The 26,440-nt window shown below is 52.3% G+C and overlaps 4 protein-coding genes across 8 annotated transcripts; 2 read left to right on the top strand and 2 right to left on the bottom strand.

Annotated features, from left to right (window-relative positions):
• Positions 1-1,292: 1,292 nt before the first annotated feature.
• IRGQ (immunity related GTPase Q) lies at positions 1,293-8,654 on the bottom strand. The gene is made up of 3 exons (XM_072966947.1): positions 8,519-8,654; positions 7,680-8,211; positions 1,293-6,534 (listed from the first exon to the last, which is right to left on the bottom strand). Exons 2-3 carry the CDS (start codon positions 8,207-8,209, stop codon positions 5,199-5,201), a joined length of 1,866 nt encoding a protein of 621 aa, XP_072823048.1. The 5' UTR covers positions 8,210-8,211; positions 8,519-8,654; the 3' UTR covers positions 1,293-5,198.
• ZNF576 (zinc finger protein 576) lies at positions 6,243-12,525 on the top strand. 5 transcript variants are annotated; one of them, XM_072966951.1, is made up of 3 exons: positions 6,243-7,401; positions 9,640-9,740; positions 11,379-12,525. In XM_072966951.1, exons 2-3 carry the CDS (start codon positions 9,683-9,685, stop codon positions 11,804-11,806), a joined length of 486 nt encoding a protein of 161 aa, XP_072823052.1. In that variant the 5' UTR covers positions 6,243-7,401; positions 9,640-9,682; the 3' UTR covers positions 11,807-12,525. The 5 variants fall into 5 exon arrangements, with proteins under 5 accessions (XP_072823052.1, XP_031537711.1, XP_006208788.2 ...); XM_031681851.2 differs by lacking the exon at positions 6,243-7,401 and adding an exon at positions 8,894-9,020; XM_006208726.4 differs by lacking the exon at positions 6,243-7,401 and adding an exon at positions 9,009-9,273.
• A 4,580-nt stretch (positions 12,526-17,105) lies between these two features.
• Positions 17,106-22,739, bottom strand: ZNF428 (zinc finger protein 428). Its single transcript, XM_072966949.1, has 2 exons — positions 22,607-22,739; positions 17,106-17,783 (listed from the first exon to the last, which is right to left on the bottom strand). Exons 1-2 carry the CDS (start codon positions 22,680-22,682, stop codon positions 17,281-17,283), a joined length of 579 nt encoding a protein of 192 aa, XP_072823050.1. The 5' UTR covers positions 22,683-22,739; the 3' UTR covers positions 17,106-17,280.
• Positions 20,458-22,863, top strand: SRRM5 (serine/arginine repetitive matrix 5). The gene has a single exon (XM_072966946.1). It carries the CDS (start codon positions 20,473-20,475, stop codon positions 22,645-22,647), a length of 2,175 nt encoding a protein of 724 aa, XP_072823047.1. The 5' UTR covers positions 20,458-20,472; the 3' UTR covers positions 22,648-22,863.
• Positions 22,864-26,440: the final 3,577 nt, after the last annotated feature.

Below are 26,440 nucleotides of genomic sequence, written 5' to 3'. Positions count from 1 at the left end.
CCTCCAGTGGGAGGGAGAAGAGTGGTATTTGCTGAAGAAGCACCCATTCCCAAAAAGTTGATTCACCCTTCACCATCCACATCTAGCACCATCCACAGGGCATTCTGCTCATCATAATCATAGAACAGCCACCAGCTTGAACAATGCCCGATTTCTGTGCACAGGAGAGAGCCCAGGAAAGTTTCACATCAGTGATTAGATGCTGTGACTTGGAAGTGACTTGACACAACTCACTGGATGGAACTAGTCACAGGACCCTGCCAAACCCCACGGGGAAGGGGGAAGGAAGTGCAGTGTGGCTCCTAATCACCACCCCCACCGCCGGACATGTTTCACAAATGAATGGCAACCATGACCTCTTAGAGGCCGTTTCTCATTTTATCTTCACAACTGCTCCATATGATAGGTGCTATTACTCTCCTTGTTTTCAGGAGAGGAATCTAAAGCTCAGCGAAGGAGCATCACATTGGAGGTCACACAGCTAAAAAGCGGCAGATTTTAAGATGTTAATCACTGGGTCACGTCGAGGGAGAGACCACATCAGTGAGAGAGGGAACAAGCCTGTATCAGTTATCTCTTGCTACATAACAAACCACTCCAAATTTCAGTTGCTTAGAGTAATTGCCTTTTATTTAGCTCATTTGGTGGGTTGGCAATTTGGTCTGGATCAGCTGGGTGGTTCTTCTACTGATCTCTGCTGGGCTCAGCTGCCAGTCAGCTGGGCAGCTCTGTTTCACATGGTTGACACTGGCTGGAGTGTCAAGGCTGACTGAGCCACATGTCTCTTATCACCCAGCAGGTTAGCCTGGACTTCTTGATGTGGTAGTAGTGGTGGAAAGGGTCCCCAGGACAGCAAGAGAGGAAGGAACTTTTCAAGCCTCTGCTTGTATCATGTTTGCTATTGTTTCAGGGGCCATGCATATTACGTGGCCAGGTCTAGAGTCAAGATGAGAAGGGACTATCCAAGGGTGTGGCTACAGAGAAGCTGAACACATTGGGGGTATGAATGGGCCACGCTGGTTCCTGGCAAAGATGCTTTACCACCACAGCCCCCAAGGTCTAAATAATTACTAGTCCACCCCACCTCCTTCAGGATGGCAAAACTCAGATAAAGTCTCTTGATTCTGGCCCAAGGGATTCTATCCTGCACAGACCACCCCACTTTTGTATCTCCTCTCCAGGGACCCAACCTTGGACCCCTCCTTCCTCAGACCCAGGAGTCTAGGCTCCTAGCTCATCAAAATCCCAAGCATCTTTTTCCCCCTTTCAATTCCCAAAGAACAGACACACAATGGGGTTTCTACTTATTTTTATTCACTCCTTCAAAAAGCACCACAGGCCAACCCACCCTTGATTCGCCCACCCTTCAAGGCTCCCCATCCCCATGGACACTGGACACAAGCCTCTCCATCATCATCCAGACAAGTATGAACCACAGCTCAAATGATGAGTCTTTTGTTCCTATCCTGCTTCTGGCGATGGCAACACCAAGATTCATTGTACCTTACCTTGAATTTCTGCATTCAAGGGTCTTCCAGCCTGGAAGTGCCACGAAGACACGCCCAGATGGCAGCCAGTGATCCACCCACAAGGAAGTCTCAGTCTTTTTTCCTTGGATGCTCCTAAAGACAGATGCCTCACTAGCAACTTGCTGCCTTTGCAGAGCCTAAAATTCAATCCCTTCAAAAGTATAATTGAAAAGGCAATCACTCCAAGAGATAGCCATGACACCCAGGAGTGCCTAAATACAACTACCTAAACACAATCAGCACACTCCACCACGGACAGCGACACAACAACAAACCTGGGTCTTGATCTCAGGCATGATTCACACTGGCCAGGGGGCAAAGGGAATTTGTAAAAGGGGAGCGCAGGGCAGAGATGTCAGACAGGACCAAGTCAGAGATGGTGCCAAAGTGGCAGAAGAAGAGGAGGGCACTCTGAGCAAAGGCATGAAAGTGAGACAGACACTCAGACTAGGGTCGTCTTCATGCTGCCTGGGCTGAGGGTGTGTGTGCAAGGACAGCAAGACTAACGTTTGAGCTCCCAGTGTGCCAGGCTTCTCAGCAGCGGCTTCAAGTACATTGATATGCATGAGAGAGAAGGTATGTATGTACGTACATACACTGAATTCTCACAATAGCCCTGTGAGGTAGATGCCATGTGCCGAGTGACTTGCCCAAGGTCACCCCCAGAGTCAGTAGAAGGGCTGTCTGACCCTAGATCAATCCGAATAGAATTTCCTGTAATAATGGAAGTGCTGTAGGGCTGTGCTGTCCAATACTGGAGCCACTCACCACGTATGGCTGGTGCAACTGGGAAACCGAAGTTTACATTTTACTTACTTCTAATTAATGTAAAAATGGCTACTCAGCTCAGTTATTGGAAAACCATTCAAAATGATTGTGATGACTTGGGTATACAAATCAACTTCTTCACATAGGAGTTTTATGAAATCTAAATACGGGTCAAGAATTTCTGATGAGAATTCATTGTCTGAATTGAGATGTGCTGCGAGAAATACACACCAGATTTCAGAGACTTGGCATGAGAAGAATGTAAAATATCTCATCAGTACTTTTCTATACAGATTCCATGTTGAAATGGTAATATTTTGGATATCCTGGGTGAAGGGAAACATATTAGAATTAGTTTCATCTGTTTCCTTTTCCCTTTTTAACGTGGCTCACGTTTTATTTCTACTAGACAGCACTGCTCCACACCTCTCTGCTCCTGCACGTGGCAGGTGGGCTTGATGGAGAGGCTTGAATGTGGACCGAGGAGAGGCGTAGACAGCGTTGTACTGGGTATTACAGATACAGATGAGTAACGTTCTCCTAAGGCTGAAAAGAGCTTTGAGGACAATGCCTGGAGCCCTTCAGTATTGAGCTAAATGCCTTTTCCCATCTTGGCTGTCTCAACTCTGATGGGACAGATTGTGCCCGTGGTGGGAGTTCAAGGTGGAATGGGGGGAATCATCCCTCAAGCACCTGTCCCTCAGGTTGGCTACCCTTGTCTTCAGCTGTCAAAGGAAATAGGATCCCAGGAGTATTTCTGGTCCTCGTCCAGCCCTTTCATGTCACAGATGGAAGATAAGGCACTGGCCCAGGTCACCCACAGAGACAGTGGCAAAGCTGTGCTTGCTTCCCAGGCACCTTCACCTGACAGGGGCTTTCTCTCCCATGATACGCCTTTTCTCCCCTATCTCACTCCTTTCCTGTATTGTGACCAGAGGCCCAACAACCTAAATTCCAGCCCTAGTTCTGCCACTGATTAATGAATTAAAATAAATATTTACTAAGCACCGTCTGTATGTCAAAGCGCTATCCTAGGTACTGGGGATACAGCACAGAACAAGACAGGCACGGGGATAATAGCCAATAAACAGGTAAATAAATAAGGAATTTTTCTATGGGAATAATTGCTACAAGGAAAATTAACCGGCTGAGATGAATAACTGAATACTGGGGGTGGGGGTGTGAGCTACTTTAGTTAACAGTGGTCAGGGAAGGCCTCTCTGAGGGGACATCTGAGCTGAGACCCGATTGACAAGAAGGAGCCAGTCATGGGAAGATCTGGGGGCAGAGCATTCTGGGCAGAAGTAACAGAAAGTGCAGAGGTCCTAAGGCAGGACCCCGGTGGCCCACTCAAGTATCAGACAGAAGATCTATCAGGTTGGTTGGGGATGGGATGGGGCAGGGAATGAGAACAGGCAGGGGCCTTGTTGTGGGCTGTTGAGCCTCAAGCCTGCCCTCTCTGGGCTTTGCCCTCCCCATCTAATATAACAGATTCTACCGGATGGCCTGTCAGGTCCCCCTTTTCTATTTTTGACATTGAAGAATTCTGTGGCTTCTTCTCTACATGTAGCTGGCAGCCTAGAACATTCCAGGCACCGTGCTTTTTGCCTTTGCCTCACTATAGCACTTTCCCATGGTCTGGAACACCTGCCCAGTGGTTCTGTGGGTCCCCTGCTCCCTGCAGTGTTCTCTGTGTACACCAGAAGGCAGCGTTCTCTGTGTCCCTCTCGGGGATCTCTGAGGTAGCCAACACAGAAACGTTTGGACTAGTGCAGCAGTACAGCTGCTTCTCCAAAAAGGCAGGTGTACAAAATACCAAGGCCAGAAAGGGTTAATGTTTAATGACAGAAGAAACCAAGACCCCTAAAGAAGAGAGGGATAGGGGAACAGACTCCCCAGAAAGCTCCATAATCGCTCAGCACCTGTAAAATAGGGGCAGTCATATCCCTTCCCAGGCAAACAGAGAAAGGCAGTTGCCAGAACCCAGATCCATTAGGGATTTGGGGACAACATCTCTGAGGCACGAGTTTCTGCCTTTCCACACCCAGAAGGCCTCATTCCTAATCTCTGCTACCCTCAGAGTCCACCATGTCCGGACCTCTTGCTTCCTCCTCTTATTTTTGTGGTACCATCCTCCCCAGAGGATGGGAAAGAAATTTGAGTCCCCAGGTCCCCAGAGGAACAAATAGTAGACACCCCTCTATTCTCCAAGAGGGACCAAAGGGTCCCCAGCTCTCTCACACAGCCCACCTGTTCCCTTCTCCCACCACCCAGGAATTAGGAACCAAGGTCCCAGCCTTCTTGGGAGCCATAAGTCTGAGACCCCAGTAAAGTTTCAAAGCTCACTGCCTCTTGAGGAACTGGGAGGCTGCATGCAGGCCTAGCCCCACCCAGGAAACCTAGACCTTATATCCCTTTGTGGCTCAGAAGTCCAAGATTCCAGCTCCCCAGGGAACCCAGACACCCCACCCCCCATGCTGCAATCACCCTTCATCAAGAATCAGGGCTTCTACCCCCTCTCCCCCTGGAGGACTAGACATCTAATAGATCCAGTGTCCACTCCCTCGGAGACCAAGATATGTCCCCTTCTAGGAGTCCACATCCTGTGGCTCCCAGAGAAACCAGGAGTCCTGTCCCCCAAACTCTATTCCCCTTCAGGACCTAGGAATCCTGGTGACTAGATGTCACACATCTCTACCGGTAGTCAGAGCCCTCATCCCCTTCAAGCACCCAGGATTCCGAGAGGCGGCCCCCTGCTCTGTTATCTCACAGGCCCAGACATCCCATGCTAGAGTCTGGACCACCCCCATGCCCTCTCCCTCCAACCGGGACTTGGAGTCCGCAGCCGCTGACAGAGTCGGGCAGCCGGGACCCAGGGCACCCCGGTCCTCAACCCACCTCTCACTGCGCGGGCACCTGCGGTGCCAGCACTGCCTCGGCGTCGGCCCGCATCTCGTCGAGCGCCTGCAGCAGGACGCCGTGCGCCGCGCGGTAGCCCAGGCCGCCGGTGGCCGCCGCGCCGCCAGCGGGCCACAGGAAGGAGAGCGCGCCCAGCGCCGCGCCCCCGGCGGTGCCCTCGCCCGCCCACGAGCCCAGCCTCGCCTCGACTTCAGCGCGCGTCACCGGACCCGGGAAGCGCGTCCGCTCGGCCAGCACCCCTGGCGCCAGACCCAGCGCGCGCTCGCGTCGTGCCAGCGCCGCGGGTTCGAGCCCCAGCGCCCGCCGCCACTCCGCCAGCTGACCGCGCAGGAGCGCCACGTCGCACGCCCAGCCCAGGCCTGGTACTGGAGCTGCCGCCGCCGCCAGGCTCGCTAGCAGGGCCGGCCGCCACGCCCCGGCCCGCAGCGCCGCAGCCTTGGTTCGGGCTGCGCGGGGAGACACGGGTGGCAGCGCCAGCAGCAGCGCTCCTGCCTGGGCCGGGGGCAGCGCGCGCCGCAGCCACTCGCACAGCCCGGGGAGTCCGCCCGGCCGCAGCGGGAACACCGGCGGCGTCGCCTCCTCCAGCACCTCCCACGTCTCGTCCTCCGGGCCCAAGGCGGCCGCGTGCTCTGAGTCCCCGCTGCCTGATCTCTTCACGCCCACGCCAACCGGCTGCAAACTCTCGCTGCCTGCTTCCTCTGAACCTTCCCCGCCACCTGCTTTCTGCGATCCGGGGCCACGTTTCTCCCTTTCCTCACTGCGTGCGTTCTCCACATCCCTTCCGCCGGCGTTTTCTAAGCTCTCGCCGCTGGGCTGCTCCGCTGTTTCCTCTTCTTCCAGAGCCTCCGGATCCTCGCCCTCGCCGTCTGTTCGCACGCAGACCAGCGGCGCATCTGGTAGCACCAAGGGCCGGACCCGGGCCCAGTCCTTCTCAGTGGGGGCCCCAGGGGTGACAAGGATGAGAGCGTCATAGTGGGTTGGGTGGGGGGTGGCAGCAGTGCCCTCGGAGCCCAGAGGCACCGTCCAGAGCACCACGTTGGGGCGCTCTGGGGCCGGGTAGGGCGTGGGCCCCTCGGGCGCCGACGCAGGCACCGCACTTGGGTCTTCAGGATCTAACCCGAGTAGCAAGTCCAGCACAAGGCCCATGTCAGCCCTACCCGCCACGGCCAGGTCCAGACGCGCGCTGCCCAGTCGCTCCAGGCCGGCGCGAACCCACGACAGCGCCGCCTCCAGGCCACCGGTCTCGAAGGCCTCGCGCACAGCCTCCAACTCTGCAGCGCCCAGGACCTCAAAGCCATCCTGAGCGGGTGGCAGGAGCCTGCGGGGACAGGGAGGGATGGGATCAAGAGCAGAAGAGGGACTAAGTGGTGGGAAGCTGGGCTAGGGGGACAGGATTGGGTTATGAAAAGGGCGAATCTTTCCGAATAAGCAGGAAAGGGAGGGGCCAGACTAATGCCACAGAAAATAGAAACCAGGGACATGAAGAAAAGGGCTTTAAAGCAGGGACAGGATGGCTAGATTGAAATCAGGTTTCCAACAGAACCTAAAATGGAGACCTGACAAAGTCTTTCCCGGGCTCACACTCTTTGGGAGCTGGGCTTTCCGAGGGACCTGCTGGATTAAGAAAAGGCTGTACTGGGCGGGGCAAAACTCAGAGAGAGAGGGGCTTGGAGCAAAGGCAGAATTGCGACTGTATTGTGGACTAAACGAAAACTGGGCCCTATTCAACAAGGTCAAGGTCACCAAGGGCACTCTTTTCTGAATAAGGAGTTGGGTAAAGACCAGTGAAGGGAAAAGCCTCATCTACTAGTTCTCACCAAGAGGGAGGAGAGGCTGCCCTTCCCTGAGCTTCGTTTTGATGTCTATAAAACGAGGCCGCTCGGCGTTGGGGGAGAAAATTCAGCAAGTGGGCACAGAAACGAGAGGGGATTAGAGAAAGGAAGTGGGGGAGGGCACCCAGAAACAACAAAGCTCGCTGAGGATGTGGCTTTCTGGAGACTGGGGTCGCTTGAGAGCCAAGCTGATGGCGGGGAGGAGGGTGAAGACGGGACAGAGTGAGAGCTCCTTCACAGTTTTGCCTGGGGGAAGTATTTGGGCGCGAGGTCCCGGCCTCTCTCAGAATTCTCGCGAGGAAGCGCGGCTTGCGACCTCAGAGCACTCGCAGGAGGCAGAACCTGGATGACAGGTCGGGACTTCTAGCTGATCCTTGGCTGGGGCCTAGATGACAAAAAAGAGTCAAGCACCGAGCACTAGCTTGGGGTGGAGCCTCGCGGACCTCAAAACCTGAGCTGAGGGGTGGGGCCTGGATGAGGGAGCAGGGCTTCTAGCAGATACCCCTTTAGCAGGCCCCAAACTCGCTGGGGGCGGGGTCTCACGGACCTCAAAGAACACCCTCAGGGATGGGAGGTATAGACTAAATAAAGCTCCAGGCCTCTTCAGACCACCCTGAAACGCCGCGCTCACCTCTGCAGCGCCTCCGCCTGGCTCCGCAGCGCCGTCCGCAGGCGCTCCAGCTCCTCGCAGCCGTCGCTGCTGCGGCAGTCTGTCGGTACCACGAAGAGAGCCGCGGCTCCCAGCCCAGCGCTGTCCAGCAGGGCCGCTGTCTGATTCCGGGCCTGAGCTTCATTCTGTGAGTCCACAGGACGGAGGTTCCGCACAGCCAGCAGCGGGGTTCCTCGGGCTAGGGCGGCCCGTGCTGCCTCCCCCAGCTCTGGAGCCAAGGGCTCCCCATTCCCCTCCGGTCCGGGCAGCACCAGTACCAGCACGTTGGCCTCCGCTGCCCAGGGCCCCGGCGCTGCGGGTGGACAGCTCAGCTCGCCCAGGAAGAGGCCAGGACCCGCAGCTCTCAAGCTGGGGAGCCCGGAATCCGGCCGTCCGTCGGGGATCTCTACCGTCTCCACATCCTTGTCGCACAGCGCTGCGATCAGCGCAGACTTTCCTGAGCCCGGAGGCCCGAGGAACAAGACCGTCACGTCACCCCGCGGCGTAGGCATAGCTGTAAAGCAAGGAGAGAGAAGATCCCAGTCAGGGAACACCCAGCCTTTTTCTTTTCTAGCAGCCCGACTCTGGTCTCAGACTTCAGCCTTTCACTTTGTCCCCTCTTGCGTTCTCGGGTATCACTCCCAAGCACCTAGAAATCTGCCGCCCATGCCCTATTCCCCAGGGACCCTGGAATCGTGTTTGCTCTCTTTCAGGGCATTTCCCTTTCCGCTTCAAAAACTGAGAATTCGGCCTCCAGCCCCTTCCTCCCTCAGGGACACAGATTTTTTTAATCCTTCACTCCTTCCTTCCAAATCACCAACCGAGCAGACAGCCGGCACACGGGAGAGCGCAGTCAGCAGCCGATCAGCCGATGAGAAGCCCCGCCCCTGGGGTCTGAGAACGGAGGCCGAAGAGGCTAGAAAGCCGTGATTTGGGGACGCCCAGACGCTTTCCGGGGGCTCTAATCTGACGTCATTCTTTTTAGGAGGGGGTGTGACTTGGAAGCGTGACCTCGGGGACATGGCCCTTTACAGCGCCTGCGCAGAACGGCCGAAGGGCGCTCTCTGTACGGGGCCTTAAACAATGAAGGAGCCACAGCGCGTGCGCGCCAGGAGCACCTACCACACTTGCGCAAAACGCTTAGGACTGTACGGCACGGGTGGCTTGCAACGTCATCATTACGCACCCCAGTGCAGAGAAGGACCTCTCCCGTTATTTTTGAGGGCCGGGCTGGCGCTACTTCATCACCGCCGGATGGCAATCCGGGATCTCCGCTTCAAAAGTCTCATCAGGCGGAAGGCCTTGGAAACCACCTGAGACTCGGTGGGCCCCACCTCGCTTCCCTTCGGGTGACGGCGCTGAGACGAGCGACTGACAGGCGCAACGAAAGGCAGTCCCCTGCTGTCCGGAGAAAAGCGGAGGCCTGAGCCACCCGCCTTGGCAGGGAGCAGAGGGCAATGCCTGGGGCAGCGGGATACACCGGCTGAAACCGCGCTTGGGAAGCGGGAGCTTTGGGTGGTACAAGAGTTTCGGGATGTCAAAGGAAGATGTCTCCTGGGAAGAGGCAGGCTAAAGCGTGGGTACCACTACCTGCCTCAAGACACGTGGGAGAAAAGGGGATGAGGCTGTGTCAAAGATGAAGAGTCCCGCGCTCGGAGTTCAGGGAGTTTAATGAAGAAAGCATAGGTCAGAGGTCTCACGCAAGTAAGAAGACTCTAAGGGGAGCCACAAACCCGGGGAGTCTTAATCTTTTGGGAGGATTGAATCTCCTCTAGTGAGTACTCTATCAGGTTAAAATCCAAGGAGATGGTATCATGGGGGTCAAAGGCTGGAAAGGAGAGCCAGTCAAAGGTCATAAGATTAGTGGGCCCTCTAAAGCCGGCTGCGACGAGCAACTTCACTTGATTTACTATTATGTCCTGCGTGCTCTTCTCTTGACCAGAGGTGTCCCAGTCACCACGGAGGACCCGCACCCCAAAGAGACCATGGAGCAGCAGGATTCGTCCAAGGAAAGAAGTCTCCAAAGTCCAGGAGGCGGCATCTGTGAGTACTGCCGACCAGAGGAGGGTGGGGTGCAGGAGCTGAAGCTAAAAGGATTACTAGAGCATTTCAGTGTCCAAGGCGTTGACAGGACTTGCCTGTTGGGAAGGAGCTGTAATGGCCCCCGAGCTGCCCTCCCAGAAGCTGTTCCTCCCCCACTTTTACCCTTAACTACTCTCAGACATACTCCCTCTGCACTGTCCACATAAGCATGAAGGGGATGCAATTCAGAGGCACTGAGCAGCATCCAGAGAGACTTAGGGTGGGAGAGGTGGCTGGGAAAGGGCAGAGAGCCCCAATCCCAACTCTGCCCCAGACTTTCAGTGTGACTTGGGCCTCTGTTTCTCTATCTGTTAAAAGGGGTTGGCACTATTCCCCTCACAGGGCTGGTGTGAGGACTAACGGCAGAAAAATGGAAAGCTTGATGTTTATGAAAGTAGCCAGTTAGACACAGGAAAAATGCAACAGCTTTTACTGAATGCTTATTATGTGCTAGGCACATTCTAAGAGTTTAACATTTGTTATCCAGTCCTTGCAGACCCTCTGTAATTGATAATTAGCACTTTCAGATGATGGGACTGAGGCAAAGAGAGGTTAAATATTTGTAACAATGAGAACCACAGTGTCAATGCTCTCCAGCCAAAGATCACCAGGGACATACCTGGAGTTGGAACAAGCTGGGTTTACTGCTCACTGCGTTGAGGAAGCACACACACCATGGGGCATCTCAGTAATAAGGATTTATTACAGGATTTGGGTTTGTGGTAGGCGATTTGGGGAAAGGTTCAAGAAAGGGGTTTTACTCTGGATGGATGCTGCCAGGAAGTGGGGGCAATTATGTGGCTGGCTGTCTCAATAAATCTTACCTAGAAGGAGGGAGGAACAAAGCACAGCCCAAGCTGCTTAGTAAAGCAGCAACCGGCACGGCACGCATATTAGCCAGGACAGGTGGGTGTTTGGCCATTTTTGTGGTTTGGACAGTGTTCACGTTTGTCTGTGTACAGATGGCATTATGGTGTGGTCTTGTCTTGACTCACCTCAGTCACAGTACGGCCTTGTCTGATGATGTTCTGTGAAACTGTTTATGTTCAGCAGGAGAACGCCAAGGCCCAGATCTGAGTGCCAGGCCAGCTCTGGCTGTGGGGCTGCTTTTCTCTCTCTCAGCAATAATTATTGCAAACCACTGTGTAGCACTGTTCTAAGCACTTTGTATAAGTTAATTCATTTGTTCCTTCCAACAGCCCTATGAAGTAGATAAAACAGTGTTTTCCAGGTGAAAACACTGTTTTTACTTGCCCAGGAAGCCACAGAACTGGCATTCAGTTCCAGGCAGTCTGGCTCCAGAGGCTGTGCCCTAATCACATGGCCCTGTGGGAAGGGCAGACTCCTGGGTTCCAGACCTGACTCCACTATTTCATTTCCTAGCTTTGTGACTGTCCACCAGGGCCTAACCTTTTTGAGCCTCAGTCTGCTCATCTGTAAAACAGGTCCAATAATAGTTTGCCTGTACTGCTGTCCAGCGCTGACATAGCGTCTGGCACATAGTAAGCACCGCATGTTCATTGCTGGCATGATTCTGGGGCTGGCAGAGGTCCTGGAGACTCCTGCTGGCCTCCTTCAACCTCTTCCCACGTCCCTTAGGCCACCTGGGGGCCCTGCAGTGCACCCGCTGCCTCATCACCTTCGCCGATTCCAAGTTCCAGGAGCGTCACATGAAGCGGGAGCACCCAGCGGACTTCGTGGCCCAGAAGCTGCAGGGGGTCCTCTTCATCTGCTTCACCTGCGCCCGCTCTTTCCCCTCCTCCAAGGCCCTGATCGCCCACCAGCGCAGCCACGGTCCAGCTGCCAGACCCTCCCAGTCAGCTGCACCCACCACCACCCAGCCCACCTTCCCCTGTCCTGACTGTGGCAAGACCTTTGGGCAGGCTGCTTCTCTGAGGCGGCACCGCCAGGTGCACGAGGCCCGTGCCTCCCCTGGCCCCTTCGCCTGCACTGAGTGTGGTCAGGACTTTACCCAGGAAGCAGGGCTGCATCAACACTACATCCGGCATGCCCGGGGGGAGCTCTGAGTGTGGCTGAAGCCCTACTCAGGGCCGTAGGGACTGTGGCTGGTGGGACCCACCTCTGATACGGGATAGGAGCCTCAGGGATTTGCTTCCCCCCCGGAAAGGCAAAGGGCTCCTGATAAATAGGACTCAGAAGATGCTCATTTAGAGCTTTAGTCTTTGGAGGACAAAAAGCCTTCAGGGAAACAGTAAAATCAAACAATAGTAAGACCTTTTGTTTAAAACAAAATTAACAAGAAAGGGAAAACTGTTATTCGTATCTCCCTCATTCCCAGTTAAATAGTTTGAAATTGCGACTAGCTGCAGATTGTGTAATCACCATTAATTTTTCCCAGATGGATGCAACGGGGCTTTAAGAGCAAACTGCCCTGGATTTGTGCCTGAAAGGGGGCAGGGAGAGTGAGGTATTGCTGGCCTGTAATGCCATGACTGGGTCCCAGACGCGGAGCAGCCTGGGCCTTTGGAGATGGGGCAGCAAAATCGGAAGCTGTACTCTGAATTTGCGGGGGTTGCAATTCGATGGTCTCTTCCTGCTTCCTGCCAGGCTTTCCCACACAAGGAGGGGCCATGGCATTGGATGGCTTTGCCTTCTTCATTTAAATAATTTTATGTACCATTCTGGTCATGGAATATTTTTTATATGTGTAGGTGAGATGGCATGAATAAACAGAAATAGTATCTAAAAACATAAAAGGTCCATATTAAAATGTCTAAACAAGGAACTCTGGCTTTTGAGCAGGAATTTCCAGAGAACATAAGGGCGCAGGGAGTGGGGAGTTTAGGGCAGAGCTGGCCTGGCTCTGTGGGGAAACTGGTTTGGAGTCAAACAGAGACACCTTCTGCTTCCTGTTGTATTTGGCCAACACTGGGAGGTATCCCATTAAGATCCTATTTTCAGCTCTTGAAAGGCCCAACCCTGGGCTGGGTTCCACTGGGCCAGTTTTACTCCCTCACATTACCTGCCCGGCCCCTAGAGACAGCAGCCGATGCCTTGCATACAGCAATCATAGGCTCTGTTTGAACGGAGTATTTTGAAAGGCCACAGGTGAGATGGATGTGGCAGAGACTGAGCTATCTCCCAATGTTTAGCCAGGCACATGGTGGCTACAAAGACTACATTTCCCAGATTCCCTTGCAGCTACATGTGGCCATGTGACTGAGTTCTGACTAAATTCCTAGGTAGAGTCTTCAAGCTTCAGAAAGGAACTTGCCTTCCCTTCACCTTCCTGCCTGGAAAGTGAACATGGTATCCAGCCATCGTGAACTATGAGAGCAACCACAGGATGGCAGAGCAACAAGACAGCAGGAGGCTGGGTCAGCTATCACTGCTGCCCCCTCACCAGTCTCTCTACAACGGACAACTCCCTGTGTGTATGTAAATCAGCTTACATCAATCATTTAAAACCCTCCAATGGCATCCCATAAATAACATCCAAAGAACTTACCTGGGCCCACAAAACCCAATAGTGACTGGGTCCCAGCTCACTATGAAATCTCAGCTCCCTTTCTGTCATCTTCACTACACTCCAGCCGCACGTGCCAGGCGGGCTTTTGCCTTTCCTGCTTACACAGAACTTTGCAAGGCTACCTCCTCGTTATTCAGGTCTCAACACCTGCTACCTCAAGGAGGTCTTCCTTGGCTAAAACAGCACTACCAACCCTCACTCTGATGTACTTTCTTCCTAGAATTCTCCAACACCTGGAATTACCACTCTTGTTTATGTCATCATCTGTGTCCTTCCTTTGAAATCCAAGCCCCTGAGAGCAAGTGTGGTGTCTTCCTCACTGCTTCCTCCCCAGAACCTGGGACAGCGCTTACTGTGGCGGCTCAAAAAATAACTCCTTGACTGTGCCCAGCTGTTTACCTAGCTCAGCCTCAGCCCACCATTCCACACTGCTCTGGGATGCTGGGCCTGCTACAACTATGCTTCCCAGACTCCCCGGACAGCTGGTTTCCTTAAGTTCTTCCCACAAAAGGTATGGGCAGAAGGAAGGTTGGAAGAGGGGGGAAGGGCCTCACCTTGCCTTGGGCTGTTGCTGGAACCCCTCCAGCAGCAGTTCAGGCTCCTTTCTATACTCGGCACAAGGTTCTTGCAGCAGCTTTGTGGCACCTTGTCCCTGGTCCCTGCACCAGCCGCACGTGGCCCATCCTCCAAGCTCCCACTGGGTTCTGGTCGTTGCATTCTTTTTCTGTACCCCAGTCCTACAGGTGGGAGCTTCTTGCAGACACTAATTTCTCGGTTACCTGACTTTTCCACATTTGTGCTTTTAGCCTTCTAATACCTCTGTAACCAATTTCCGGTACTGAATCCTCTTTGGAATTCCTAGTGTGGTTTCCATATACTGACTGGGCCCTGAAGAACTGAACGACCCCACTGGCAGCAGACCAGGTGTCTTGATCCCTAGTCTCTCGTGATCCTTACGAACTTTTATGATGAATGGGTAATTCCCTACATCTGTGCTTAGAAAACCCTAAGGCAGAAGAGGGTTTAGGCATGCTGCCCCAGGAAATAAAATCCATCAGTGTGGTTTTAACGAGCTGTGAATTTCTGCTTTGACAATTCTGAGATTCAGCGATGCTCAGCTATAGCACTTAGGAAAGTCTCAAAGAGTGGATTAATGTCACATTCTGAGATTCTGAGCTTCTAGGATGAAAAGCATGGGTTGTAAAAGATGCTGTGGTCTAAGGTCCTGTAACAGGTGTCAAAATGCAAATGCTCTTTGGGGCAAACAGGGTGTGAGGGGTCCAGATGCCAGACAGTGGGGACTGGGCATGTGGGACAGAATGGCCCATTAATAGTTCATGACCCCCGACTCAGCTCCTGCAAACCACTGCCCCGTGGGATTGAGGGTTCAGCAACTGATTGCACAGAGAACCCAGAAACTGCCATTTTTATGTCAAATCTGCCCATTTTTTGTTGGTAACTAATGTGATTTTAAAAACCTCAGTAATTCTTGTGACCACATATACTCCTGCGCATCAGATGGTGGCTGTGGACAGCCACTTATGGTGTGTGGCTTAGTGGCTAAGATTGTGTGCCCTGTATCCAGCTGTCTGGGTTCAAACCTGTGCTCTGCTGCTTCCTAGCTGTGTGACCTCTAGCAGATTATTCAAGCTCTCTGTGCCCTGGTTACAGCAGGTGTAAAATGGTCATGATAATAGCCCCTACGCCTCTAAGGATTATGCCAATGACTCAGACTCAGAGAGAAAGCCGAAGTGGGAATAATAGCCTATACAACTTGGCCCTCTTCCCCTCTGTCCTTCCCCTCCCACCAGTCTTCCCCCTGCCTTCCTCAGCAACAGCCTCGTGGCCCTGAGTACGCTCCCACAAACATTCTAAGCAGCCTCCCACCTCAGGGCCTTTGCACTCGCTGTGCCCACAGACAGCCACGTGGCCTACTCCCCTTCCTTTAGGTCTCTGCTCTGATGTCACCTTCTTAGTGAAGTCTTCCCTGACTACACCACTTGAAACTGCTTCAGACACACACACACACACACACACACACACACACACACGAGCCTCCCCACCCCCTCCCCTTTGCCTCCACAGTACTTACAACCTTCTAACATTCCATTCATTATATATATTTTACTTAAATGTTTAACTACCTGTTTTCCTCTTTATAATACAACCTCCACAAAGGCAGGGATTATTGTTCACTGTTTTCACCACTCTATCCCCAGCTCCCCAAATAGTGCCTGCATCTCCCAGGTGCTCAATAGACCACCGTTGAATGAATGAGTAAGTAACAGTCCCTACCTCACAAGGATCCGACGTGATTGTCCATATACAGTTCTTAGCCCAGGGCCTGGTCCGCTGTGAGCGCTGACTTAATGATGGCCATTACGGTAATTCAGGTTCTATTCTTGAAGGTTCTTAGTTGCCAAGCTTCTATGAGTTAACACACGTAAAGCGCCTTAGAGCCTGGCACACAGTAAATGCTCAGTAAATGGTAGCTATTATAATAATTAGGCTTCTATTTTCAAAGAAGCTTTGGTGCCAAGCTTCTGCGGAGTAGTACCTCCCATCTCAGAGTGGGAGCCAATGTTTCAAGAAGGCTGTAATGAGCTGGCTCTCTGCTCCCCTCTGGCCTCACTGCTCTAGCTCTGCCACCTTTGCCTCTCCGGCCCCTCTGGCCTTGACCGGGGGAGCAGGCTCCTGCCTCCCCCCACCTGCTGTGCATGGCTGGCTCCCTCCCTCCCCCTTTCAGGTCTCTGCTTAGGTCTCTGTCACCTCCTTAGGGAGGACAACACTATTTAAAATTGTACCCTCTTCCAGGACTGTTCCCCTTTCTCTGCTTTATTTATCTCCACAGTATTTACCACCATCCAGCATAGGCAACGTCTTACTTATTTACCATCTGTCCCCACCAGTGGCCCCTTCCTCCATGGAAGCTTCATGAAGACAAGGAATTTTTTCCTTCACTGGTGTATTCCCAGTGCTTAGCACACAGCAAGGACTCAAAAAATACTTGTTAAATGAACTAACGGATCACAGTCCCTATCTTGCAGAGTTATTCTAAGGACCTGATGATCTCATGCAAATCAAATGCAGCACTCTGGAAGTGCTGGGAAATGGCAACTGCAATTATAATTAAGGTTCTATTTTTGTAAGTTCCTAGATGCACAACTTCTATGAGTCAATATATATAAAGCTCTTGGACTGGCACTTGGCACCCAGGAAGCGCTCAGAAAGCACAGCTATGATTATAATTAAAGTCCTCTTTGTGATGGTTCTTAGACGAAGTGGCAGAGAGCACTAGCTGTCTTCCACAAATTCTTTTCTGCTTTCTGGGCACTTGGCTAGGCTGCCTTTCCCAGGCTCCCTTGCAGGGAGCTGTGGCCATGTGACTAGTCTCTCAGCAAAAGAAGGGAAATGGAAGCAGTGTGCGCCACGTCCGGGCTGGGCTTCTAGAGAATGTGCGTACCTCTCTGGGCTCTCTTTTCCTCTTCTACAGGCAGAACCCAGCCATAACCATGTGAATGACAAAAGGCTCACAGGATGGCCTGGGTCCTCAAATCACCGTATGGAACCTGTCCACCTGGAACACCCACCCTGAACTATTGCGTGAACGAGAAACAAAATTCTGTTGTGTCTGACCCAGTACATCATGGGGTCTGTGATTAAATACAAGGAAACCACGTTGAACACATGCACTTAGGTAATGTTAATTACCTTGGCAACAATGATCCTAAGGTTTCCCAAGAAGGGGCCTGGGGAGGGTGAGATAAATGCCCAGGCACATGCCTCACATGTACATACACACACATATATGCACACACACCAAACACACCCTGGACTGACACACACAGAGTTTGGCTTTTATTCTGTCCTTCACACATCTACTGCTAAGACGACACAGATTGGCAGGACCCCATCCCTATGACCACTGCGACCACCCCAATGTCCTCAGCCCCCTTCTCCCGCCCCACCCACCCCAACCCTTCTGCCAAGCTTCCTGGGTAGAGGCCCTGCCTACACCTCACCCCGGGCATGCAGCATGAAGTGCCCATGCAGCTCCCCGAGGTTGTCGAAGGAATCCTCACACTCCGTACAGTGGTAAGTGCCCTCCTCCTCCTCTTCCTCCTCCTCCTCCTCCCTCCCGGCTGGTTGGCCCTCCCCAGCCCGAGGTGGCTCCTCCTCTTCCTCCCCAAGGGCCCTGCTTTCAGGGGCTGGCGCATCCTGGGGGGCTGTAGCAGGGCAGCAGAGCCGGCAAGGTGGGGTGCCTGGGGGGGCTTCCCCAAGGGGTGAGCGGCCACAGAGCTGGCAGGGCTGGGCTGGGGGGCCCGGGAGCTGGGCGGCACGGGGGGCCCGGCGGGATGGGCCCCCCCGGCCCCCCCCCAGGCGCTGCTTCACCTTGTAGCCAGGGTCATATTCAGGATCGTCAGTGGTCTCCTCCTCCTCCTCCTCCTCATCTTCTTCCTCTTCGGAGTCCGGCTCTGAGAGAGTGTATTCGGAGTCAGAGGAATGCTCTGGGCCTATAGGGGATGGATGAGGAAAGATGGTGGCCTCAGAGGACACAGGGCTGTGCCTGGCTGTCGCCTCCCGGAGTCCGGTTCAGACTCGCCACGGTATGGAGAGGGTAGCCCGGCCACAACCCTCTTCTTCCCACAGATGACTCCCCATCTCACAAAACAGAGCCCGGCACACAGCACAGGCTCAGTATCGAGGTGTCAAGCAACTGAACATCTTCAAGAACTGCATCCTGGGGGTTTAAAAAGAACAAAGTAGGAGAAGTAGGAACAATAAAAATGACAACAGTGTCCACTGCTATTTCAAGAACCCTATTTTTTATATATTAACTCAACTAATCCTCACAACAACCCTGAAGGAGGTATTATTATTATCCCTAAGTGACAAATGGGGAAACCGAGACACAGAGAGGTTAGGTGACTCACTCACCTCCAGTCACACAACTCTAATAGGGAAAGCTAAATACGGTGATGGCCTACACGGGATCTTATTTTTTAAACTAAAGGTGTACAACTAAGCGATTCACTTACACATACATAAGTATAAAAATATGTATTCTTTTTCAGATTCTTTTCCATTATAGTTTATTATAAGATGTTGAATATAGTTCCCTGTGCTATACAGTAGGGCCTTGTTGTTTATATATTTTATATACAGTAGTGTTATACATAGTAGTTATACTATTTTATACCTATATTAGCAGATATATAGTATATCTGCTAGTCCCAAACTCCTAATTTATCCCTTCCCACCTTTCCCTTTTGGTAACCTTAAGTTTGTTTTCTATCTTAAAGTGGATCAATTTAGACAAACATTGGAACAGATATTTAAGCAAATTAAAACACATACATATATATACACATTTTGATAAATGTGGCTTTATAAATATAAATGTATAATTAAGTGAGTTAAAATATTTACTTGTAAGTATAGATATATTACTGTGATTTCATGGGTATGAAGAACATGCCTCATACAAGTTTAGGTTAAAAAAAGGAAAAAAATATACAGTCAATGTACAGGAAAGGGTGACACGAGCAGCTGTTAAAGGGGGTGCGGACATGAGCAGCAGGGTGGGAAGATACCACTTCTTCAAGCTTGGAGGCAGGAGCCTGCCAAAAGCATGTCCTAGGACTGCAACAGCCTCGCCCTCCATCTATCTGGCCCCGCTCCCTCAGTTTCCGTGGGCAGCCCACAGGGACCCTGTTACAACTGAGCCAGCCACACAGGCTCTGCGTGTCCCTTGACACCCCAGGAAGGCACCCGCCTCAGGGCCTTGGCCATCCTGTCTGCAGAGGGACTAAGGCTTGATCCCTCCTCTCTGCTGTGTCTTTGCTCATGTGTCACCTCAGTGAAACCCTGGCCATCTGTCTAACCAGCAAACTCTATGCCCCTAAATCTGCTTTATTGTTCTCCTCGGTTTATTGTATACAACACCTGCTTGTGTGTTTATTGCCTGTCCCCAAAAGCAGGGACTTCATCTTGTTCATTACTGTGCCCCTAGCATCTAGAACACTTTGCACCTGGCATTCAATTTGAGAAATCTTTTCTGAGGTTTTCACACATGCCATCCCCTCTGCTAGGAACATCTCCTGTTATCCTTTAGGACCCAATAGGAGGCCTTCCTCCCTGGTGAGGGCATCCCAGATCTCCTAATCCCAAGTCACTTTCTTTTGCCCGTCAGCTATCCTAGCCCCAAGTCCTCAGGGCTGTGCCCTTCCAAAGTCCTTTCCTCACTAGACCAGCAGGCTGGCCTGCTCTGACTCATTGTTGGGTCCCCAGCATCACCCAGCTCAGAAGAATAGGTTATGGTTGCTGAATGTCCTTCCCTGCAGCTTCCTCTGTCTCTTACTTGTTCCTGTCCTGCTGTCTCTGCCATTGAACAAATATTTCCTAAGGCCTTAGCATGGGCTAGTCCCTCTGACTGGAATGCTGTTCCCTACTCTGCCTGGTAACCTCCTACTCATCATTCAGGATCCAGCACAGGGCCTGTCCTCTATGAAATTACCCCTGATGTCCCTAGAGGTCTCTCCCCTGTTCCCTTTACTCTGGATCCATTTCCTTGTCACTGTCCTAATGGCTGTAGCCATCTGGGCCCCAGAATGTCTCCCCCATCAGGCTGGGAACCCCTCAAGAGCAGGTCTGACTCGTCTCACTGTTCCCAACAGGACACATGGGTTGAATGAACACCGGTGGCCCCGAGGCCTTGCTTTCCCTCCTCCAGGTCTTTGCCCCTGTACTTCTCCCACCTGGGGCGACCTCTTCCTTCTCCACTAGCAAACTCCTGCTCCTCTTTAAGGGCCTAGCTCCATGTCACCTTCTCTGTGAGGTCCTCCCTGACTGCCCAGGTGGTCAGTGTTTCTCTCGTCTAGGCTTTCCCTGCCCCCTAATATGTTCTGACTGCCTGGGCAGTGATGGTCTGGGTCTAGACTGGAGACTCCTGGCAGGCAGGACCTGGGTCTGACCCATCTCTGTGTCTCCAGCAATGCTGAGCCGTAAGGCAGCCTCAGGAGGCATTTACTGAATGGCTGCAAAATAGGAAATACTTCCAGCTCTGAGCTGGGGGCTGGGGGCTGGGGCCCCACCCCTCTTTCTCCTCCCACCTCTGACTTCACACCACATCCCCTCCAGGGTCTTCACTGCTTACTGTGACTTCATGAAGTTGGCCTGGGAAAGACAATCAAGTCGTCACCCATGGCTACCAGGCCTTTCATGTCCACTGTGACTTCCAGAACCACAAGCCCTTTTGTGGCCACCATGCCTTCTCCACCTACAAGAACCACGAAGCCTGGCATGTCTCAGGCATCCACTGGACCCTCAATGCCCACAGCGTCTCCCAAGCCTCCTGGGTCCTTGAAGACCACCAGATCAGCAATGCCCAGCAGCTCCTCAGTGTCCACCAAGCCATCGACAGCCCCCAACTCAGTCACGAGCCCAAGTAGTTCCAAATCTACCAAATGGGCAAATACAAAGGCAGCCCTTTCTAACCAGCCTAGCAGCAAGTCCCAAGTTCACAGCAGGGCACGAACACCTAGCAAAGCCAGCACCGACACCAGGGCCAGCACTGACACCAGGAGTAGCAAAGCCAGCAAGGCCAGTGGGGTAAGGGGGCCCCGGCACAGAGGCACGCGCAGCCGGGGCAGAACTCCAGGCCGGAGGGGAAGCCGCAGCTCCAAGAGGTCAGCCAACAGGACCAGCACTCCCAGCAGGATAAGAACTCATGGTGCCAGATCAGGTATGCCCAGCAGGGTGAGAACTCCTACTTCCCAGCAAAACCAGAGGGCAGGGAAGAGTTATAGCAGACCAAGAAGCAACAACCGGGAAAGGAGTGAGAGCCAGCCTAGAAATACGAGCAGAAAGAAGAGCAAAAGCCCACCAGGAGCCTCGGGTATGGGGAAGAGTTCCAGCCTGTCTGTAACCCCTAGCAGGGCAAAGAGTTATAGCCCCACTAGAACTCCCTTCAGGGAGGAAGGTTACAGCCAATCTCCATCATCATCGAGGAGGGTGAAGAGCCACGGTCAGATGATCACCCCCAGCAGGAAGTGGAGTTACAGTCCAACTGAAGTGTCCAGCAGGGTTGAGAGTTACAACCAGGATACTGCACCCAGCAGGCCCCAGAGTCACAGCCAGTCTAGCACCCCTAGCAGGCACCGAAGTCGCAGTCGGAAGAGCACCCACAGCAGGGTGAGAAGCCACAGTTGTAAGAGGAATCATAGTAGGGCAAGAAGTCGTACCCGAAGGGGAACTCCCAGTCAGATGGGAAAACACAGCCAGTCCAGGATCTGCAGCAAAGGGAAAAGTTATAACCAATCTAGAACCCCTAGCAAGGAGAGAGGTCACAGACGGTCTAGAACTCCTAGCAAGGAGAGAAACCACAGCCGATCTAGAACATCCAGCAAAGAGAGAAGTCACAGATGGTCTAGAACTCCCAGTAAGGAGAGAGATCACAGCCGATCTAGAACCTCCAGGAGAGACCAGAGCCGATCTAGAACTCACAGCAAGCAGAGAAGTCACAGATGGTCTAGAACTCCTAGCAAGGAGAGAGACCAGAGCCGATCTAGAACTCACAGCAAGGAGAGAAGTCACAGGTGGTCTAGAACTCCCAGCAAGGAGAGAGAACACAGCCGATTTAGAACCTCCAGCAAGAAGAGAGACCAGAGCCGATCTAGAACCCCCAGCAAGGAGAGAGATCACAGCCGATCTAGAACCCCCAGCAAGGAGAGAGATCACAGCCGATCCAGAACCTCCAGCAAGGAAAGCTATTACACCCAATCGAGAACCCCCAGAAAAGAGAGCGGTTATAGACGACCTCGAACCTCCAGCAAAGAAAGAGATCATAGCCAAACTAGAACCTCCAGCAAGGAAAGCTATTACAGCCGCTCTAGAACCCCCAGAAAAGAAAGACACCACAGCCAACCTAGAACCCCCAGCGAGGAAAGATATTACAGCCGATCTAGAACCCCCCGAAAACAGAGAGATCACAGACGAACTTGGACCCCCAGCAAAGAAAGGGATCACAGCCAAACTAGAACTTCCAGCAACGAGAGAGATTACAGCCAATCTAGAACTCCCAGAAAGAAGAAAGACCACAGCCAATCTAGAACTTCCAGCAAAGAAAGAGATCACAGCAAGGAGAGAAATCCCAGCCAATCTACAACCCCCAGAAGTCTCAGCAAGAAAGGATCTCATAGCAGGTCACTAAGTCCCAATCACAATAGAACACCTAGTGAGAAAAGGAGCCACTCCTCCTCAAGATTTCTCAGCGGAGCTCCAATCCCAAACCAGGATGATATTCAAGCCAACACCACCACCTCTAAGGCCATCTCACCTGGAGAGAGGTCCTCATCATCTTCTTCCAAGCTGGCATAGCCTCCAGTCTCAGCTGGCTCACGGGTCTCTGTCATGGCCAGGGGAGGGGACAGGAGACAGAAGCAGAGCAGCAGCTGGGCAGTGTCCCTCCCTGGCCAGCTTTCCACAGCCACACCTTGGCCACAAGTCCTCTGATGCAGGATGTCAACAGGTAGAGAGGAATGCTGGACAGGGGAAGGAAAGGCCTGTGGTGACACAATAAATTTTTACATAGCATCTGCCTCCCCAGGACTCAGGGTGCTCAGTGCTGTGAGCAAGGCAAAGATGACCCCAGCTCCACCCCTCACTGCCTACAGGGTCTTGACTGTAGGCTCTGCCCCTCTGGGCAACAAAGCTGTCTGAGGTTTTCATTCAGTGGGGTGGGGAAAGGTAATATTCCAAATATTTAACAGTGGGTACTAACATGGGCACCAATCAGAACTGAGAGTGGAACATGTTCCTAGGCCAGGCATTAACCCTTTACTTGCTGGATTGTGGGAAAGTCTGGGGCTGGAGGAAGAGTCCAAAGTGGCATTTGGGGGTAGGATTACTTGGTGTAGCAGTGATATACCAACCAGCCTAGAAGTAGTTCAGCATTTAGTTCAACAACTAGTATGGTTGAACTCATTTGTAAATGTTAGCCCTAATTCTGTATCAAGATGGTGTCTAGGTCTGAATCCTAAATCTGCCACATTCTACCTGTGTAGCTTCAGGCAAAATAACCTACCTTCTCTAGCCTGTTTCCTTCTTGGTACAAAAATGGCTTCCAGAGCTTAATTTATGTACTTGTAACCATGTTGAGACAGATTATTATATCCTTTGTACAGATGAGGAAACTGAGGCACAAATAGGCTTTACAGATAGCCCAAGGTCATAACAACTGGTAGATGGGTGAACTAGGATTTGAAGCCTTGTCATCCTACCTCTCTTAAAATGAGCCATCAGCTGAAAAGATTTTTTTGAAGATTCAGTAGGCTCATTCATACAGATTTCTGGTATGTGGCAGGTCCTCCATTAACAGTGGCTATTACTACTCCCACTCCCAACCCTTTATAAACTCTAGCTATTCCAGACTTTTCTCCTCTCTCTGTGCACACCAGGACTTTTCACATCTGTGGGTCTTTGCAAATCCTGCTACTGCTGTCAAGAATGTGCTTCTCCCCTCTTGTCTAACTGAAGAACTCTTACCTTCCAAAGCTGGCCTCAAACAGAAGAACCTCTGTACGTCTCCCCTCCCAAACACCATCTCTGCCTCTTCCAAGAAGCCTTCTCTGACTCCTCTCCTTTCTCTCCCTCTTCATTAGTACCTCCCTACACACACACACATACACACACTGCACATACAGCTGCACCGCTTATATGCAAGGCCTGTGCTGGGCAGTGGATAATATGGTGGAAAACACATGATCCCTTCAAAGCATAGATAGAGGTCAAGTTTAATACTGTGGACTAAAAAGAAAAAGATTAGGATTCAAGCCGGAGGAGGCTTGGGCCTGAGAAAGCTGGCATCATGCTGGCAGGTGAGCTTTCTAAAGACCCCTGGATTGAGCTTTAAGGGCAGAGAGGATTCATACCTTGCAGAAGAAGAGTTCTCGTAATACCTTATTGCCTAGGGGACCTCATTTAATTTGGGAATTCTATTTTATGCCAAGATAAGTTTGCCAGATTTAGTAAATAAAAATATACAATGCCCAGTTAAATTAGAATTTCAGATAAACAAATAGTTTATTAGAAATGTACATTCCTAATATCGTATGGAACATAGGTATATTAAAAATTATTTGTTGTTTATTTGAAATTCAAATTTAACTGGGTGTTCTTTGTTTTAACTGGCAATCATATACCAGGGACAATCAGAACTTCCAATGAGATTACCAGGAGACATTGCTCACCAGTCCAGCCTACACCTCCCCAAGCCCGCATCACACAAAGCTCCTTCTAGAGCATTCCAGATGTCGGCTGGAGGCATTCCTTGGTGCCTAAGCCCCATTCACACAATGAGCATGGCGGCCTGACTGGCTCCCACGATCTTAGAGGGGCATAAATGAGGGTCCCTCACTACCATAAAGTATACACAGTGCCCGAGACCCCACAATGTCCTAAGCCTATAGCAACCAACTCACAAGATGCCATATGCGAACATAACAGGCACTCGTTCCCACAATGCTAGGGCAAGGAGGCAAGAGCAAAACCTTATACAGGACTATAAGGACCAGTCTCCACAACGCCCTGCTGCAATTTCCCCCAGGATGCCTCGGGCCTGTAATGACCACCTTCCAAGGCGCTCTTCGTCGAAGCACTCCAGGCTTCCAGGATGCTCAGCGGAAATTGTGTGACAAAAGGGACAGTTCCCCACAAGAAGCCGGGATAATCCCAGAATGCACCAGGCCCATAACGACTAGCAGACTCCCACAACGCTTTAGGGTAGGGCATCCCGTTTTCCCAGGATGCCCCAGGGCGGCACGGAGCTGCGTGCGGGTAGAAAGGGGAGCCTAGGTTTCACCCTCCGGCCATCACGGCCGAAGACCGCTGCCGGTTCCTCGGTGACCGGAGCCGTCACTCCCATCATGCAGCGGTGCCTTGGAGCCCGCGTCCCAGCATGCCCCGCGCATCTCCATCCCGGACACTCACCGGCGCTGGTGGCCCCCGCTCCGGCTCGGCAGCAGCGGCTGCACGCCCGGACTCTGCGCCTGCGCTGCAAGTGGGCTAGGAGGGAGTGCAAGGGGCGTGAAGAGCCTAGGGCGCTTGCGCGGCGAGATAGACCATTCCTCTAGCACAGTGGGAAGAGGGGCTCTCCAAGTCGGGCCATGGACGAGGCCCGCACAGGGGGTTCCTGGCTTTGCCCCTCGCTGTCCGGGTTTACTTGGTACAGTCCGCAGCTCGACGGAACTAGAAACTGCAAGGCTCGTGCGTGCGTGAGCGAGCTTGAACGCGCCTTACTGCAAACGGGATGCGCTGGGGGTGGGGGTGCCAGCTCGGTCTGGATTCTGGATTTGAAGTCTGCTCATTTGCATAATCTTAGCGCGGGACAATGGGAGGCCTCCGGCGCTGGAAGGGCTGATTTGCATATTCCCCGGAGGGGCCATACTCCTGAGCGCAGTGATTAGCATATGAGGGGCGTGGGCCCCCCCCAGCCAAAGCCTGACCTTGGCGCATGCGCACAGGGACTGCGGACTAGCGCGAATCGAGTATTCTCAGTTTGGTTGGGATCAGCTTACATCTGGAGAAGGGGTACAAGGGGCAACACTCGTACCAGTCCTCACAACCTTCCCCCAACAACCAGGATAAACATTTATTGTTCTCTTGTGTGTCAGGCCCAGTGCTAGAGGGCGTTGTGTTTTCCGCAGTTAACATACCCGACCTCTATTCTCCTGCTCCCCCCTCTCCCAATCAAAGGAAGGAGATGCACACACAATCAGAACCACAATTCAGAGTGGTCAGAGCTTGGGATGAGTAGTGCAGAGGAAGCTTTGGGAACCTGAGGAGGCACCTGCCCCAGCCTGGAAAGTCTTCCAGGAGGTGATGATTGTCTTTAAGCTAAGGATGAATAGAAGCCAACTGGAATGGGAGTTTTTCTGGCAGAGGGAACAGCAAGGGCAAAGGCCTAGAGGCAGAAAAAATATTGCCTGGTTTGAGGAAGTGAAAGCAGTTTAGTTCGTCTAGACTACAAAGAGAGGAGAAAGTCTCCTAACCGAAACGTTAAGAGCACAGACTTTATGCTGAAAGTATAGGAAAGCTATTACAGCATTCCAGGCTTCCTGGAAGCGATTCATTCCAGTTTAAAACTCTCCAGTGAGATCCCATTACACTTAGA

Source organism: Vicugna pacos, chromosome 9, assembly GCF_048564905.1.
Source record: "Vicugna pacos chromosome 9, VicPac4, whole genome shotgun sequence".
Lineage (NCBI taxonomy): Eukaryota > Metazoa > Chordata > Mammalia > Artiodactyla > Camelidae > Vicugna > Vicugna pacos.
This window is presented reverse-complemented; position numbering and strand designations above follow the sequence as displayed.